Source organism: Phyllostomus hastatus, unplaced genomic scaffold, assembly GCF_019186645.2.
Source record: "Phyllostomus hastatus isolate PE091 unplaced genomic scaffold, TTU_PhHast_1.1 phas_scaffold_142, whole genome shotgun sequence".
In the NCBI taxonomy this organism is placed as follows: domain Eukaryota; kingdom Metazoa; phylum Chordata; class Mammalia; order Chiroptera; family Phyllostomidae; genus Phyllostomus; species Phyllostomus hastatus.
Window position 1 is genome coordinate 1,553,632 of NW_025334010.1, and position 17,960 is coordinate 1,571,591.

The following is a 17,960-nucleotide window of genomic DNA, read 5'->3' on the forward strand; positions in this document are numbered from 1 at the left end:
CACACTCCAGTCCGTGCTGCTGGGCTGCCAGGTTACACAGATGCCATGCAAACTGTTCTCATTATATTAACAATGGCTGGACTTTTTCCAGACAGACCTCGTGCACACACAAAAAATGAATTTAGACATAAACCTTATACGCTTCACAAAACTGATCTCAAAAATGAATCACAGACTCAAATGTAAAGTGGAAAACTATAAAATTCCTAGAAGATAACATACGGGTGAACCTAGATAACCTTGGGATGGTGTTAGATACAACACCGGAGGCACAACCCATTTGAGAAATAATTGATAAACTGGTCTTCATTAAACTTTGAAACTTCTCTGCAAAAGGCAATGTCAAGAGAGTGAGATGACAAGCCATACAGGCCAGGAGTAAAAATCTGCAAAAGAAACATCTGATAAAGAACTGTGTTTCAAACTATATTAATAACAAAAATTAGTAACGAAATGAAAACCCCCCACAATGGGCCAAAGACCCTAACCCCTCTCCGAAGACACACGGACAGCCAGCATGGGTACGGAAAGACGCTCTACCACGTCACGTGTCGCCAGGGAAATGCACATCAAAGCAGCACTACCATGGATGCTACTGCACACCTGTTAGAACGGCCCAAACCTGAAACACCGACACCACCAAACGCTGGTGAGGACACGGAGAACTCTTACACTGATGGTGAGAATGCAACAGTATAGCCTCTTTGTAAGACAGTGTGGCGACTTCTTACTAAACTAAACAAATTCTTAGCAGACCCAGCCAACATGCTCCTTGGTTCTTACCCAAATCTGAACATTTATGAGCATACAAAAACCTGCATACAGGTATTTAAAGCAGCTTTGTCCAGAATCGCCAAACCTTGGCAAGAGCCGAAATGTCCTCCTGTGGGTGAACGGATACATGGTGGTACCTCCAGAAAGAAATGAGCTATCGGGCTAGGAGAAGGCACGGAGAAAGCTGAAGTGCCTGTTACTAAGTGAAAGATGCCGTTCTAAAAGGCTACATGCTGTATGATTCCAAGTACACACCTGAAAATGGCAAAAGTATACAGAGAAAATGAAAAAAATCAGTGGTCGCTGGGGGCAGTGTGTAGGGAAACAGGCAGAGCACAAGGATGTTTAGGGCAGTGAAAACACTCTATATGATACGGCATGATGGACAAGTCACTGCTGTACACATGTGTGCCCAAACCCAAGGATGCACGCCACCAAGAGCAGGCCCTAATGTCAGCTCTGGACTGTGGGTGACGGCGGGTGTTGGTGCGGGCTCAGTGACTGTGACAAAGGAGCGGACGCGGGCAACGGGAGAGGCCGGCAAGGGTGGGGCTACGAGGCACATGGAAACTCTACGTGCCTTCCTCTCAAATGTTCTGTAAACCTAAAACTGCTCCAACATAAACAGACACTTTTGTTGGTGTTGTCTTTATTGTTTTTAACGGAAAGCGGGCTCCCACTGAGCATTCTCGAAAACATCACCTGATTTTCAGAAGTAAATTACTGAAGCTTATCCTGGGGTGGTAGTGAGTCTGCAAAGTGTGAAACGTAAGGAAAACTGGTGGCATGTCTTGCCGTGCCCAGAACAGTTCCTGGGACATGGCAGGAAATCAAGTAATTGCTGAACAAATAACCATAATATTTAGCCAGAAGAAAAAAAAAAGAAAAACCTGGTTAAGTTTTTCAATATGTCAGGGCAATTCAGTAGCAAGCATATGAGTCTTCTGTACTGTTTCAGTTAGAAAACAGAGTACTAACGGTCAGTTTCAACTTATTTTAAATACGCATTTCCCACACTCAGTGCTCCAACAACAGTGTATGTTGCCTCAAAAGGGAAGAGCTACCCGAACATGTTCAAGCAGAAAAGCTGGGCACCCACCTCAGAGGGTCACTGAGAAACACACCGCCCTGAACTCGAGGGATTTCTCAGGGGCCCCCCCACACATAGGATTCACTGCTTACACCATGTTACCCAGATTAGGAAGAAACTACAGGAGCAGTTTAAGAGCAGTTTTCCCACCATAAAAAAGAAAAATAAAATTGCCTCAACATAAACAGCAGCAACTGGGCCAGAGGCCACAACCTTACATGTGACCTATGAGTAAATCAAATGCTTCAATTCTCTGCAAGTCATAAAAACAAAAGAAGCTGTTCTGCTGTGATAAATGGAAACCTTCAAAGACAACAGCGTGATAAAGACGCAGGAATCCTCCGAGGACGAAATCCATTTGTTCGAGCATCTGTTTGCCACCTACAAAGAATAACTCTTTCTGATGCATTTAACCGCGGAAAAAAGAGAAGAAAGTTCATCTGATGGGAAGTTAATGCACAAACACACCTCATTTTCCTAGAAAGCCTCAAAAGACATCTGGTGTCAATGTATCAAATTCCACAGATTTTTTTTTTGGTGTGACACTTGAGCAATGGGAATATTAAACCTGCCCCCACAGCCTCACTGGATATTTTCAATGGTTTCATCTAAAGGAATATTTTTGAAAATGCTATAAAGCATCAATTTACAAAATTCTTTTAAGGAATTAAGATTACTTTAAATCTAACTTTAGAAGGTTTAGGTTCTAAAAGCACATGGCTACGAAAATGGTAAAATGGGAAGACAGGGGCACACTACAGAGACCAAATGAAGGAGAGAATTACTGGAAAATTTTAAATGACTAAGAAATTGCCTTTCTACTGTATTGTATTATTGGACAGCCTGCTGTGGAATGAACTCTTTCATAGTAAGATTTGTCGATTCCTTTTAGTTTTTCTAGGGCATCTCCTGGGGCGTGGTCCATAACAGATGATATTCAGAAAGTGTTAACAGAAAATTTTGTATGTAAATATAAAACAGCAACTAGGTAAGACCGAAATCGACTTTTTTGATTCATACACCAGCTATATTCTATTGGAGTGACATTAAAATCCCCCTTAGTTGGCAATCATGAGGATTCGAAAACAGCGATCGAGTCAATGTAAGAAACGTACAGCTGAAATGCAAACGGGCATGCACACCGTGCGGAGTGCTGAAGCGCCCATCCTCCCGGAACCCCCGTGCTGGGTCCTAACCCCAAGCTCAGACCGTGGGGTGCACTGGAGGGCAGAGCCCTTGAAGGGGTGATTTGGGTGAAACGAAGTCACACGGATGGCCCTGACCCAGCATGACTGGCATCCTCCTGAGACTAGGAGGTCAGGAGACGGGTGGGTGACACACAGGCCAAGGGGCGACGGGCGGACCCGCGAGAGGGCGGTCATCGGCACGCCGAGCAGAGAGGCCTCCCGAGGAACCGAACCTGCCACCACCGTGGTCGGGGGGCTTGCAGCCTGAGGATTGTGAGAATAAGAATTTCCACTATTTAGACCACCCGCTCTGTGGTACTTCGTTATGGGAACCCTTGTACACTAATATACTGCTCCAAAGACTTAAAAAATGTTCAGTAACTGCGGGGAGTGTTGGTTTTTACACTGCAATTACAAATTCATTTCCTCAGTCACACCGGCCGTAATTCAAGGGCTCAGTAGCCATACAAAGCTAGTGGCTGCAGTGCTGGCCAGCACAGCTCAGGAGCAGAGACCAAACCAGAAATTTCGAATAAAAACACTTAACTGGCCCTGACTGGCAAGGCTCAGTGGGTTGGGTGTCATCTGGCAAAGCGAAAAGGTCTCCGGTTCGACTCCCAGTCAGGGCACATGCCTGGGTTGCAGGCCGGGTCCCTGGTTGGGGGGTCTTGCGAGAGGAAACCAATTGGGGTTTCTCTCCCTCTCTTCCTCACTTCTTCGTCCTCACTCTAAAAATAATTAAATAAAATCTTTTAAAAAATACTTAATTGGTAGGGAGATGTGACCAAGAAATGTCACTATATCATTGATATATATTGAAGCAGTTTTAATCTTTAATTTATAAAATATGCAAGTGACTCACATCTACCCCAAGTCATTCTTACTCTGATTTGCTGAGTAAAGATTAAAGAAGGGAATTAACAGTTTAGGGCTTTAGTTCATGTGAAGGACATCGCCCAGAATGCTTGAGAGGTCTGGGCCATCTGTTGCTGCAAAACACAGAGGAGTACTCAGGGAGGTGGCCAGCACACCCTCACCAGGATGAGAAGTCAGAACTGTTGCTGCAGACCACCCAGGGATTCCCACATCACCCACTGGTAAACTGGGAAACGCTAATGCTTATCATGCCTTTGGTGAACTGACTCAGGCATTTTCAATGGAAATTAAATGCCAGAAATGTAAGAGATGGCATGAATATACAGTGAACAGGATTTCCCATATTCACTATCATTTAACCGTGAGGCATCAAAAGTCTGGGTCCATTATTAATAATTCCATGCATCTATAAATCAAAAGTTCAGCCCTGGCTGGCATAGCTCAGTGAATTGAGCGCGGGCTGCAAACCAAAGTGTTGCAGGTTCGATTCCCAGTCAGGGCACATGCCTGGGTTGCAGGCCACGGCCCCCAGCAACCACACATTGATGTTTCTCTCTCTCTATCTCCCTCCCTTCCCTCTCTAAAAATAAATTTTAAAAATCTTTAAAAAATAAAATAAATCAAAAGTTCAACAACCGTGGAGGAAAATCACAGAACTCAGGGAACAGAGAGAATAGTTCTGCGAGACTTGTTTAAACACTCCTTCGCCTACATGGGCTGAACACACTTACTGAAGGAAGTAGCTATCTCCTTTACAAATCAGAAACATCAATGGAAGGGTTTCAAAATTTAATATTGAATATAATACGGTTCGTCTAATGGAAAGTAGTATTCACTTGCATGGGACTTGACTTAAACTTGCTCTTTATACTATCTTTGCCCAAGGCCTTCGTGTCTGGGTAGATTACTTTCCAGAAAGAAACTAAGGCACTGAGAAAGGGACATAGCTAGGGCCACGGTAACTACGGGAAAAGAGGCTGAAAAGCAAACTTCCAGTTCCAAAGCTTTTCTACGGGCATCACCCTGTACGAGCGCTGTAACTGTGGCCAGCACAGTGCTGTGCGAGAGTCAGTTACTACAAATATTGGCAGTTTAATTATGTTGACTTGAACTGTGATACTTCAAATGATAATTAAATTCAGAATAAATCTAACAAATAAAATTACAGTAAGCCCCAACAATGGTGATTCAGTTCAGAAGAAATAACTCCCAAGAGCATTAGGGTCGCAGGAATCTTTTTAAAATGGAAACATACACAATCTTTTTTGCAAAAAAATATAGAGTGATAGATAAAGGGCTTTCTAGCATAAAATTTATTTACAATGATCAAGTTATGTGGGGAAAAGAAAATGGAACTTTCAACTGAGTTTGCATTAATGTATGTTTCAAGTGAATGATGTTTCATATCTAATTGTGGTATTTTTATTCTATCAGATCCATTTAAGAATGATGGAAAGCCTTTATTTAAAATGTCAATGTTCAATGATAAAGGGGATTTAACATGTGAGGGACAGCTGTGCCAGATTTTAAAAGACTCAGTGGACTGCACAGGCAGTCCTAGTTTGGAATAAGCAACTGCAAAAGTTGTTTTTGAAGCAATGGAAAAGTTTAAATATGGATGGTATCAGATATATTATTTTCCATACAAACAACTGTAAACCTACTTTTGCCTCCCCCTGTATATGTACTATGTTATAAAAAAATTAACTAACATCCATATTTTTATTAAACCAGAAATTAAAACCTCATGACTGTTTGCTTTGTGTCTCAATATTATGAAGTAATAATTCTGAGGATGGTTTCCCTCTTCACTTTTATTTTAGCTACAAAGTGTGTAAAATAAATCAACTTTACTTTCAAATACATGGAGTTCTGAACATAAAGCTTTATGATAAAAACTGAAATGATCATACACTGAAGAACAAAGCAAAAAAAAAAGTCCAGAATTATAAGAATATTTTGAAAAGGCACCTGTATTTACAGAGTTTAGAATAGCAACAGCATTCCCTTACCACTTAAATATTCTTCTTCCTTAATTAAAAAAAAAAAAAAATCCTGGGCTGGCGTAGATCAGTGGATTGAGTGCAGGCTGTGAACCAAAGTGTTAGAGGTTCAGTTCCCAGTCAGGGTACATGCCTGGGTTGCAGGCCACAGCCCCTAGCAACCACACATTGATGTTTCTCTCTCTCTCTTTCTCCCTCCCTTCCTTCTCTAAAAATAAATAAATAAAATCTTTAAAAAATTTTTAAAAATAAAAATAACCTATGCAACAAACCAACACAGTATTCTCTTAAAAAAAAACAAAAACCTTTAGATAAATAAAAAAGCAATGAATAAAAAATAACTAAAATGTTTGCTTCCTTACTGTGTGTCAGTGTTCAATGCTTTACACAGTCTTTAATCTTCACAAAAATCTCCCAGGAACAGGGCATTCTCCCTGGAGAAAAATCAAGATTTAAAGAACTATATCCAGAATAAATAAAGAAACTCTTACTTGGTAATCATCTTTTAAGATACACATAAATCAAACTGTAATGTTCTACACCTAAAACTGATACAATATATGTCAATTACATCTCAATTTAAAAGAAACTCCGGCAAACTGATTTAAACGGGGGTCGGGGGTGGGGGGGGAAGACAACCCAACAGAAAATGGCTGGAGGCATAAAACAATACACGAGATATTCGAAACACCAGTCAGCACGGGACAAGATCAGCATTCCTCATAAAGGGAAATGCAAACCCGAATCACAGAGTTACCCCTCCCTACACGCTCACCAGAATGGCTGACATTCAAGAGTAGGAGTTCTGAGGACTGGAAGAGGATATTCCGGGTGACAAACTCAGCACGAGCCGAGGCCAGAGTGGGGAAGCCGGAACCAAGGTGAGTGGCCCAGTCTGGCTGGGCAGAGAGGTGCGTGACGAAAGCGTTCTGGAAGAGTCGTTAGGAATCGGATCTGGAGGCCGTGTAAGGCCACAGTAAGGACTGTAACCGAAATTACATGACTAGCAAAGGGGAACCAGGATCAGGGTGACACAATTTAATTGAGTTTTAGGGTACACAAAAGGCTGCTTTGTGTGAATGTTCCCAGGGGACTCAACAAAGAAACGCAAAAACTTTCTGCTCTCCACGACCTGTTCTACCCGCATCGCTCAACCACGGGCTTCCGAAGTCTCCAGCTGCACTTCCCAGCCCTGTCAGGCCTTCGCCACTGGGTGTTCTCGCTCAAGGTCACAGGCAGCACTGAGCTCTCACTCAAGCACACCCCGTCACCTGCAATGCTCTCCCGCTTCCCCTAGGCCACTCACCATTTAAATCCAGGGCTGTTCTGGAGGCCCAGTTGGTGTCTGTCTGTCCCACCGCTCCTTGGCCTACTCCAGCCTGTCCTCAGCTCCTTTCCCCATCCCTGTGGTTCCCGTGTGGGTTCTATAACACAAAGCTCAACGCCTAACTACTAACCATCTCGCTTTGTTCTCCATTCTCCAACGGGACCATAACATTCTAGCTGAGATGGATGAAAGCGATCACATCGTTCCCGTTTGCACACCCCACAGCACCTGGCACCGAAGGGTGTACACTAGTCGTTAGTTCCTCTCTGTAACAGGAAGGCAAACCTACCCTTAATCCAAGTTCCATTTCTAGACAACTCATCCTGATGGATTCACATAAATATGCAGAAATAATGATCAGAGATATGCACTATTGTTCATAACGATCAAAACTAGATATGACTTGAGAATCTACTATGAAAGACAAGTTCCTTTGGTCTGTGCTGCCCGAACAACACAAAACCTGGGACACTACACACAGACCACAAGGAAGTAGGCAGTGAAAGCAGTTGCAGCAAAGGGTGCACACAGGTCCTGTCTGATTTATAAACACACACAACTCAGACGAGCACAGAGTTTTACAGTGACATGGCAATCTCTGGTAACTCGACAGACTCTTCAGTTCAGCGACATTTCTATTTTGATGGAAAAAAATTTCACAAAGAACACATACCATGTTGTTAGTAAAAAATATTTATACATTTTCAATCATTGCCCCCCCCTTCCAATTTTCATTTATGAAACAATTCATAATATGAATCCATTTTGTTTAAAACAAGAGTAATACTATGCTGGGTGTATGTATCAAAGTGAATATTTGGCACATATGCCAACTTTTAATAATGGTTATTTCTACAAGAGGAAGTACAGGAAACTTTTACATTCTAGGTTAGTTGTTTTTCTTTTTAAAAAATAAGTATTTACTTATAAAAGCAAAACAAATTTTTTTACTCTCCCAGAGCTGGTGATCACCCCAAAGAGCAATTGGTCTACCCAGCAATTTGTTAATCTGAAGAGAACAAGCTTAATTTTAATAGTGGGGTTGCTCAGGATACTAAATCTGAGAAGACATTACAGGTAAATTACACCCACAAAAGAAGTTCACAGGAGTTAGTAACAGAAAAACTACTTAGGCACGTAGTAAAGCTAGGCACGTATTAAATGTCTGTTTATGAAGGGAATTCCTCTGTACAGTCAGGTTCAAACATTTACTGAATTACTGTCAACATAAAGGACCAACCATTGCACAGGTCCCTCCCCACACGCTGCCCTGTTTTTAACCATCTCTGCAGTACCTAGAGTCAAGCATAAAATTCCTGGGGCCCTGGCTTCAGGGCCAGGGCTTGAGATGAGACAGATACACACACACGCATGCACACACATATTCACACACACGTGTGTATTTGTATATATGTATGTATATATTTGCTCTTAGAATTGAGAGAAAAGAAGGATGACCACTAAGTCACACAGACACCCCCACCCCCCAGAAGTGCTGGTCTGTCTCAGTGGATCTGTGCTTCCTGCAGGACTTCACCGTTATTACAGGTCCCTCTAGGTCCCTCTATGCCCCACTCCAGTCCACAGCTGGCCAACACCTGCCCGAGGAGTCAAGGCCTCCTCCAGCAAGCCTTCCAGGAAAACAAGAGCACAGCTGCCTGTGTCTCTCCTGCAGGCTGTGGCTCCAATCCTTCTCCACCCTCAGCACTGACCCAGACCCAACCGCCTTTCTGTTGTCCCCTTAGTCTCGCAGCTGAATGTAGTAGCTTATCACTATGGCGCTGATTTACTTGCATCACAACTCATTAATACTGCGCTCACAATAACCCTGCCAAGCATTCCTGTGTTGCACAGGAAGAAACTGAAATATACTTGATTCCAGTATCTGTATCCAGGTCGCAGGAAAGTCACATTGTTGTGTCAGAATTGACCCTGTAGTCTTTTTTTTCCTTGTCATTATTTCCTAAGAAATACAGTATAACAACTATTTACACTGTATCAAGTATTATAAGTAATCTAGAGCTGATTTAAAGAACAGGGGAAGATGTGTATAGGTTACATGCAAACATTACACCGTTTTATGCAGCGGGCTTGATTTCAGGATCTGCAGGGCTGGGGGCAGGGGGAGGGCTGTTTCTGGAACCAATCTCTCCGGGATAGGAGGGACAACTGTACAAAAATGGGTAACTATTAAGTGGCAAAGCAAAGATTTAAACCCAGAGGTTCTCCTTCCTAGATCCCAGCTTTACTCTGCAGCCCTCATGTCTCTGCTGTGCACTTCTTTTTCGACCTAGAAAACACCAGACATCTCGGGTCAGCATAGCACCTGGGTTTGAGTAACAACGGTGAGACTCCAGCGCACCTGGGTTTGATGCTGACTCTTCTTGGAAATGCCTGTTGGCCAGGCCAACACCGGGTAACTGAGAACTAAGGTATTTAATTTGCAAAATGTTTCCGTTTGCCAAAGCTTAACTTGTGAAAAGCGGTTTAATGTATAAAAACTCCACCACATCAAACCCATCTAGGTTCAGATTCCAGTTTGCTGCTCCCTTCACCTGTAAATAAGATGTAAAGGGATATGTGGACAACTTAGCACAGGGAGTCCCTGGGGAGTGAGGACTTGGGGTCCCCTACTGTTGTTTCTCTTAACTTTTGAGCCCTTTGCTCTCGATCCTCCCAGGGTGTGGAAGAGCTGGCTAGTTCAAACCAAATTCAATACCTTAAAAACCAGTGATTTTCAATCCGTGTGCCGCAAGAATTTGTAAAACCTGCAAAACCTGACTTGTCTCAGGCACTGACCTCTTTTACCCTTCGACTGTCAAAGGAAAAAATGACAACAGCCAACACGACAATAGCCACCTGGCATGAATGAATAAAAATTATACCTTTTTTGTTAGATCAGCAAAAAAACATTTTCCAGTGTGCCTCAGAATTTTAGTAATTAGTTTATGAGCTCCATGAGATGAAAGAGGTTAAAAAATCACTGCCTTAAAAAACAAAACAAAACATGAATTTATGTACAGGGTCCAGCAGAAGTAACAGCTGCTTGAGTGTGACTGGTAGGGTAATAATCTGGGTGTAATAATTTATAGTTTTAATGTGAACATTTCACCTAAAATGGTGTGCTAGAGTGTGATATTGTTGTCACAGAATTACATGCTTATGATTTGGTAATAAAAGATTTTGTGATTAAAAAGGGGCGTGATTTGTGCCAGACCCTGTATGTTACCCAAAACAAATTTAAATATTACAAAATGATGCACTCTATTTGAATTATGAAACTGATATCCTAGAGTTCTGTACAACACAAAAAAGTAACTGGTAGATAAAAAGATATTTCATGTGCAAAATTATAACACAAGTCAATTACTACACTGAGAATAAACTGATAAGTAGCCTCATAACTCATTCCTTCCACCTATTTCCACGTGAATTACAATCATTTGAAACTTTAAAGTAACAAAAACCCTAAGTGCCCGTTATATCTTTAAAACATTTTATATAGCCATTTAGTAATCTTTTATTGGATTATCTCAGGCACTTCGCAGAATGGACAGGCAGTAATTGACTGATCTTTACACCTTTGATGTCTAAAGTTCTGCTGTGTTAGAGATTAGTTCACAGCTGTTAAGAGGCCTCACAGCTAACATTACAAAGTAGCTCTTAACTCTTCTCCGGGTGGAATGCATACAACGTATCAAGTCTTTCAACCCTCACTAGGTCTCTGCAGGGCAAGGACCAGGAAACTGGGGCGCGGCAGGTTAAACAATAAGCCTGAGGGTGCAGAAATAAATCAGAGGCAGACTGGAAACTATGCCGGGTCTAGCTAGAGTCCAGTTTTTTGCTTTTTTTTTTCATCCCCTTCTGGACTCTGGGCAAGAGCCCATCAATGACACTGGGAAACGTGGAAAAACATACAGTACCAGTGGGAAGCAGGGGTTCCAACGGGGTAAAGGCATGCTCCATATCGGATTATTGGCCTCTGCATTAAAAAAATAAAAATGCCACGTTAGAATTTCTAGCTAAGCAGTACGTGAAATCGTCAGAACACTTGGCCGCTTTAATCCCGCGCCCCGGGTGGGCTGACGGGGTTTCGCCGAGGAGGACGCGCGGAGACGGGCAGGGACGCTGCACGCCGGATGCGCTCGCGTCTCCGGGGCGGTTGGGGCTCCACGCGCGGGCAAAGCGTGCGCCTCTACGCGGTCGCCCCGTCCAGTCCCTCCCGGTGCCTCCGTCACCATCCGGGAACTAGCCCGGCGAGGGGCGCCTGCCCCCTCCCCATTCCCGAGCCCGCGCGCCGAGAACGCGAGAGGCGCGGAGCTGCCACCGCACTTACACAATGGCAGGTGGAGCCACCAGCGGGCGCGCAGCGGGAGCGAGGGGATCGACCGCTCGGCAATCGTCTGGGGCGCCTGGGGAGGCGCGCGGCCGGCGCTCGCGGGCTTAAATAAGCGGGGGCGGGGGCGGGGGGGGAGCGCGAGAAGGCCCCACCCTTTCCGGGAACTGCTACGCCGGCGAGGCGCGCGCCCTGCCCAAACTGCGCGTGCGCGGCTCTATCGGCGCCCCTGGCCCGTCGCTTCCTTCCTCTACCGCAGTCTTCTCAGTCTGTCCTAATTTTTGTTTTGTTGTGTGTGTGTGTGTGTGTGTGTTTTAACTTGGAAGAAACTTGTAGCCACCTACTCGCAGTTGCACTCGCTTCAACACGGCCCAGGTGAAGAGGCTATTCTGTTGCCAGGCAACCTTTTTTTTTTTTTTAACAAGACTGAGCACGCCTAATCTCCAGAAAAGTTCTCTTTGGGCAGAAATCCCTTCCTTGTACCTGCTGTCGCCCTAGCGCCACCCACGGGACCCCCGCCTGTTGGAGGGAGCCCCTGGTCCTCAGAATCACCTTCAGTGTATTTGAACACAGTTGTGCTCCTAGGTTTCAACTTCCCGGCCGAACGCAATTTGCACGAGGTTCTTCTTACACGATAGGGTGTGCATATTCTGGTACTGTCGTCCCCATCCTCAGTAGGTAATGCCGCTTACAAGTCGTTGTCCCTAGAACTGGTCAGACCTGCACAGCTCTCGGCACCTAACGAGGCTTGCAAATCCCTGCACTAAAGGACCTGAGGAGTGTGGCTTCCAGGAGCATTGTGTCCCCAGGATGAACACACACACACACACACACACACACACACACACTCATTAAAATGCCTGGCTGAGAAAGCTGGGGCTGCCAGGGGAAATTACTCTTTAGTCAACACCTGTTGACAGGCTCCTGCCCTCCCAAACGGTTCTAGATTGTGAACATGGATTTCTAACGACTCAGAAGAGGTGGCACTCAAGGACCAGAGTGCATTTCATTCCTTTGAAATGTGACCATCGGGAAGGATGGGGCCTGTGTCTACTTGTCTCTGTGAGAGAACAGAATCACTGTCACAGGTGCCAGCTGGCAAAGAGCTGGCCTCATCGCATTTGCACTGACCAACTGTTTGTAATTTTTAACTTCTCTTGACTCGACTAGAATCCCCCGCCATCTATCCCCTCCCTTATTCCCTTTAAAACGTCCAAATCACCTCTGCACAAACGGACATGGGGCTCAGCTCTTTCCCCTACTGTCAGCAGTTACTAAATAAACTGTTTTCTCTGCTTTAATTGCTGGCTGTGTTTAGTCTTGCCACTGGTGACAATATCCAAGGAGCGACCCAGCTGTAAAGAGTACACTGTCGCCACAGTGCTCATTACCCTTTTTAGCAGTCACATCAAATAGAACTTCCAAGCATTTTTCACTGTTAAGTCAAGTACATACATATCTCAGACTCAACTTGAGACCAAACTACTAGGGACTATAAACTTATATTTCCTAAGTGAAATATTATGAGCTAGTGCTCACAGTGGCAGCGGGCCATTTCAACCATGTCACCTACTACTTGTGGGACACTGGAACTCCACTTCAGTATTCTCAGGTGTAAAATGGGAACACTGTTGCCAACTTTGGAAGGGCTCAGCAAAGATCAGCCTGGCCCGGTGCCTACCGCAAACAGGTTTGCAACAAATGTCCCTCTCCATCATTATGGTGCCCCAGATAACCCTGGCTGGCGTTACTGTTTATGTCTGCAGCACACATCGCTGCAAAGTGTTTTATGTGTACATAGATCAAGTTTCTCCCCAAGTCATTAAGAAAACTGAAATCCTCGACGACGACAAATTCCAGAAGAGTCCACATGTTTAAAAATGCTATTAGCGAAACTAAAAGGCAGCCAACTGGAGGTGGAGGGAGAATATTTGCACATATGCCAGACAAGTGTTTGCTAGGTCTATGTCATGTGAAGAACTGCAAATCCATCAGTAAAAGGCAAACAAACTAGTAAAACGATGACTGAGGACATACACAAGCAAATCAAATTACAGCATATATTCAAATGGCAAACAAACAGGTGAGAAGCACACCATCACCAGCATGCAGGGAAGCAGGCTTGAACAAGGAGATAAATTCACTTGCCAGCTTGCGAACAATTTTTAAGTAATAATACAAACTTAAATTTATCAAGTAATAATTGTGTTTCAGGAACGGTGTGAAGGTCTTTTACGTTTTATTTAATTACCCTAAAATGTAGGTTCCAAGAAAACAAAGACCCGATTTTAATTGTTTACCTTTGAATCCTCACTCTCTAGCACAGGTGCTGGCAAAGAGCCAGCAACCGATGAGTACTTGTTGATTATTAGTGATGGATTGATTGCAAAAGCCTGGAATGCTAACTTCTCCAGTTCTCACAGCTGGTTCATCTGTCAGACCTCAGCACAAAACTGACTTCCTGCCTATGGTTACTCTTTGTCTCGCCTAGGATTGTTTGTTCGTTTTCCTGCATGGAAACACTCCCAAGCTGTTTTGTTGTGGTGTTGGGTTGTTTTTGTTTTTGTTAGTCGTTCACTGGTTTCTGAGTTGTGTCCCGCACTGGAGCCCAAGCCTCCTAAGAGCAGGAAGACACCTGTTTTGTTCCTTGCCATTTCTCCAGCCAAACAGGAAACCTCACTCATGGCTGGGGTTCAATAAATATTTAAGTGGATTGCTAAATGGTGGGAAAATGGCAATTTATAGATCACATTAGGAATTATTTAAAAGATTAAGCTACTCAGTATGTCCTCATGTGAAAAATGTCCAGGATGTAGTAAATTTTATAAATGCAAGTGGTAGAACACTCCACTGAAATATATTTTAACATGTTTAGATATCTCTAGAGAGAATTGTTAAAACTGACTTCTCAGAAAAAGAGAGGGAATGTGCAGGACGCAGTGGGCTAAGGGAAATACTACTTTTTGTCTCATGCAAAAAGTACTCATACTTTTGCATTGTGTTACCTTAATATTTTTGCAATAAGCATATTAAAGAAATCTGTTTGTAAAAATGTACATTAAAAGCAAGCTCAAGCATCACGCATCCTTAGTGGTAATCCTTGGCATATTTGGGGTGGGGTGGGGGCTTCTAGGGAAGGCAATGCACATACAGATGTGGTCTGACATCCGGAGGAGAGAGTCCACAGCGTCGACCAAATCTCCGATGGATTCTATGACCCCCAGACCTGCACAGGGTAGGAAGGAACCCTTGCCGGTAGATCACGTGGTTTTCTCCAGGATGCAAACCTGGGTCTCCTGTCTCCGTCGCCAGTTATCCTCCACTGGGCCCCATTTCACTGAACTGCTGGAAATGAAAATATAGGGCATATTATTGCAAAAAACTCTATCATAAAGGTCTGTGCAGTGGAATAAGTTTCAAAATTCTGCATTTTATCTCCTGCCCCCTTGTACATGATCTCTAAGCATGTCCTGCAGATCAGAAGTAAGGAATCGGTCTACATCCAAACCCAGAACTTCTCAAAGGCATCGGGGAATGTAATGCAGCGGATTTTTTGTTTGTGGCGTTGGGTTGTTTTTGTTTTTGTTTTGTTTTGGCACATCTGAAACCGAGAAACTGGCCCGCGAGTCCACCTCCTTGCCACCAGGAAAGCCACACTGGCGAAGCAGGTTCTGGCTGAGAAGGAAAGGGGTTCCATCAGGAGTCCAGGGCCTGAGAGGACGGCAGGCTCTGGCTCCCGGCTCCAAAGCCACCCTGGCCTCTCAGGCGCCCGGGCCAGGTTACACGGGGGAACCGCGGCAAGACGGGGCAAAGGGATTTCTGGCGACGTGGCTTCTGAGCTCTGCTCCCCCGCAGTCTCGCTCTATCTCCGGCCGTGGTCCCCAAGTAGTTCCACTGCTCCGCCCCCAGCTTCACTGCCCGGGTTCGGGAGCTGGACGTGCAGGGAGAGAATCCGCCCGTTCTCACACGAGTCGCTGATGCTCGTGCAGGTCTCGGGGTCACGGTCGGTCGTCTCTTGGTCCCGCGGACACTGCATCTGCTGGTGTCTGCAACTTATTCATAAGCAGTTCGAATGCCTGATTTTTCTGAGTCAGTGAGCACAACCTATTCTATAATCACTACTTAATTAGTGTATTATGATATTTTTCAGTCACTACTACACATCTTTTAAAACTTTGCACAACAGCGTTGCTCCAAACAACTGTTGGGGGAAAGCTACCGGTGCCAAAGCCCCTTCGCTGCAACAGCCTCGCTCCCCGACGCCCCCCTGGAGGGTCCCGCCTCCCGCCCTCAGCCCACCGCCGTCCGCGCTGTTTTCGGGAGGTCGCACCCTTCCCTCCCTCCCTGCGCGCATCTATCTGATCTCACTGAAGCAGACGTTCTAGCCTCTTTCAGGATCTCTCCGCTTCAACATTCCACCGCTCCCTCCGATTCCAGTGGCTCAAACTGAAGCCACTTTTATCCTTCCTCCTAGAGTCTCCATGTGTCTCCTTGATGTCGCTCCTCCTCCTCTGCATTCCTGGATAAATAAAACTTCAGTCTGCTTTCTCTCTCCCTCCGCCGACTGGGCCAGTCGTCAGCTCTCCGTGGATGGCGTACTGCAGCCTGCTGAGGCCGGTCTGGATCCAGATCCCATCAGCCTTGTCGTTCCCTCTCACCGGTCGGGCAAAACGTTACTTATTTGGAAGCCTGTCTAAAATACCATCTTCTCTGGGAAGTCTTTCCTGCGCGTCGTCACCCAGGCCCCTGGCGAGTAATCTCCCTTGGCTCTGTAATCGCACTGTGTTTTTAATGGCCCTTTCCACACAGTCTGGCACACAGAAGTCCTCGCCCTTCCTCCTGGGACATGGTGCGAGGCCCCCAGACACCGAGAACAGTACCGACCCCTGTACGTGCACGCCCTGTCGGTAGACACACATGTACATGCCTGTGATGAAGCTTATCAGTCGGGCACAGTAAGGGGTGAACAACAACTAACGATACAATAGAGCAGTTACAGCAGCACACTGTAATAAAAGGTGTGTGGTCAGGGACCTGAACATTAAGGAGACAATTTTATTCGGGCTGTGGAATCGAGAGCACACCCTAGATCCTAAGATCTGGGGGTCCCCACAGCGTGGTTTTGCATGTTTATAGGGAGGCGTGCAAGAGTCTCAGGTGGGGGGATTTGCAGTTGTGGTCAGGGAACATCTTGGCTGGACAGGAAATGTCTATCTCTGTGTTTAGCTATTGGGGGGAAGCAGACAAACGTTTCTAACATGAGCCAGTCATTCGGGAGACAAGGAGTGGGGCGCTGGCTCCAAACGGAACTGTGTCATGTGGTGTGCCAGTCACGTCTCAGTGAGGAACAGGGCGTGAGAGGGACTGCCCGGCCTCCTGAGAGGCTCAAGGAGCAACAAGGGGCACCCGAGAGTCTTAGGGGAGCCGTGAGGACACACGGAGGGACAGAGTTTTATCTAAGACAGACGGCGGAGCGCCGTTCCTTGAAGCCACCTTCTTCCTGGAACACGGAAAGAGGGGGAGGGGGTTCGGAAAGCAAGAGGGTGGGGGACTCCTTAGCCATCACTGTCTCCCTGGAGCACAGGCTCATGGGTGGTTCAGCATCAGGAGAAGTTCCCCAAAAGCTTCGCGCAGGACTGCTGCTGAAACCTAGCTGTCCGGCTCGCGACCGCGCGCCGCTCCGTGCGGCTGCAGTGAAGCTGGAGGATGCAGACTTCCGCAGGGGATGCGCCGGGGCCACGGGAACGCGGGCGCTAGTGGGCGGCGGGCGCACAGGGCCACGTGCAGGCGATGGGTCACACAACCGCACACTTGAAGCCTATGTCATCTCACTAACTAATGTCACCCCAATACATTTGACCTAAAAAAATAAATACAATAAAAGCACTGGGGGAAATGGGTGTTTTGCTAAATGGGAAAGGCAGAGGTGCTGTCGAGCAGGAAGTAGCCAGCAGGCCAGACTTGAAGTGCCCGCTGACTCTCGCCCTCGTCCACCCTTCCACCTCTGCCATCTATTTGCCCTCATGCAGTAGTCACGGCTCTTTTCTTTCTTCCTTCCTTCCTTCCTTTCTTTTCTTTCTCTCTCTCTTTCTTTTTCTCTCTCTCTTTCTTCCTTTCTCCTTCCTTCCTTCCTTCCTTTACTTCCTTCCTTTCTTTCCTTCCTTCCCTTCCTTCCTTCCTTTCCTTTCCTTCCTTCCCTTCCTTCTTCTCACCCGAGGATATTTCCATTGATTTTAGACAGAAAGGAAGAGAGAGAGAGAAACATCGATGTGAGAAACATCGGTCAGTTGCCTCCGGTACCCACCCTGACCAGGGACCGAACCCACAACCCAGGTTCATGTCCTGACTGAGAGCTGAACCCGCAATC

General features: G+C 45.6%; 1 protein-coding gene across 3 annotated transcripts in view; it reads right to left on the reverse strand.

The window, feature by feature from the left end:
• Positions 1–11,684, reverse strand: part of TPK1 (thiamin pyrophosphokinase 1) — a 251,885-nt gene extending 240,201 nt beyond the window's left edge. For all 3 annotated transcript variants that reach the window (XM_045857641.1, XM_045857642.1, XM_045857640.1), the window contains exons 1-2: positions 11,594–11,684; positions 11,181–11,239 (exon numbers count right to left, since the gene is read on the reverse strand). In XM_045857641.1, the coding sequence (XP_045713597.1) occupies positions 11,181–11,223 (43 nt within the window). In that variant the 5' untranslated portion in view covers positions 11,224–11,239; positions 11,594–11,684. The remainder of the gene's footprint in view (positions 1–11,180; positions 11,240–11,593) is intronic.
• Between the last annotated feature and the right edge of the window lie 6,276 nt (positions 11,685–17,960).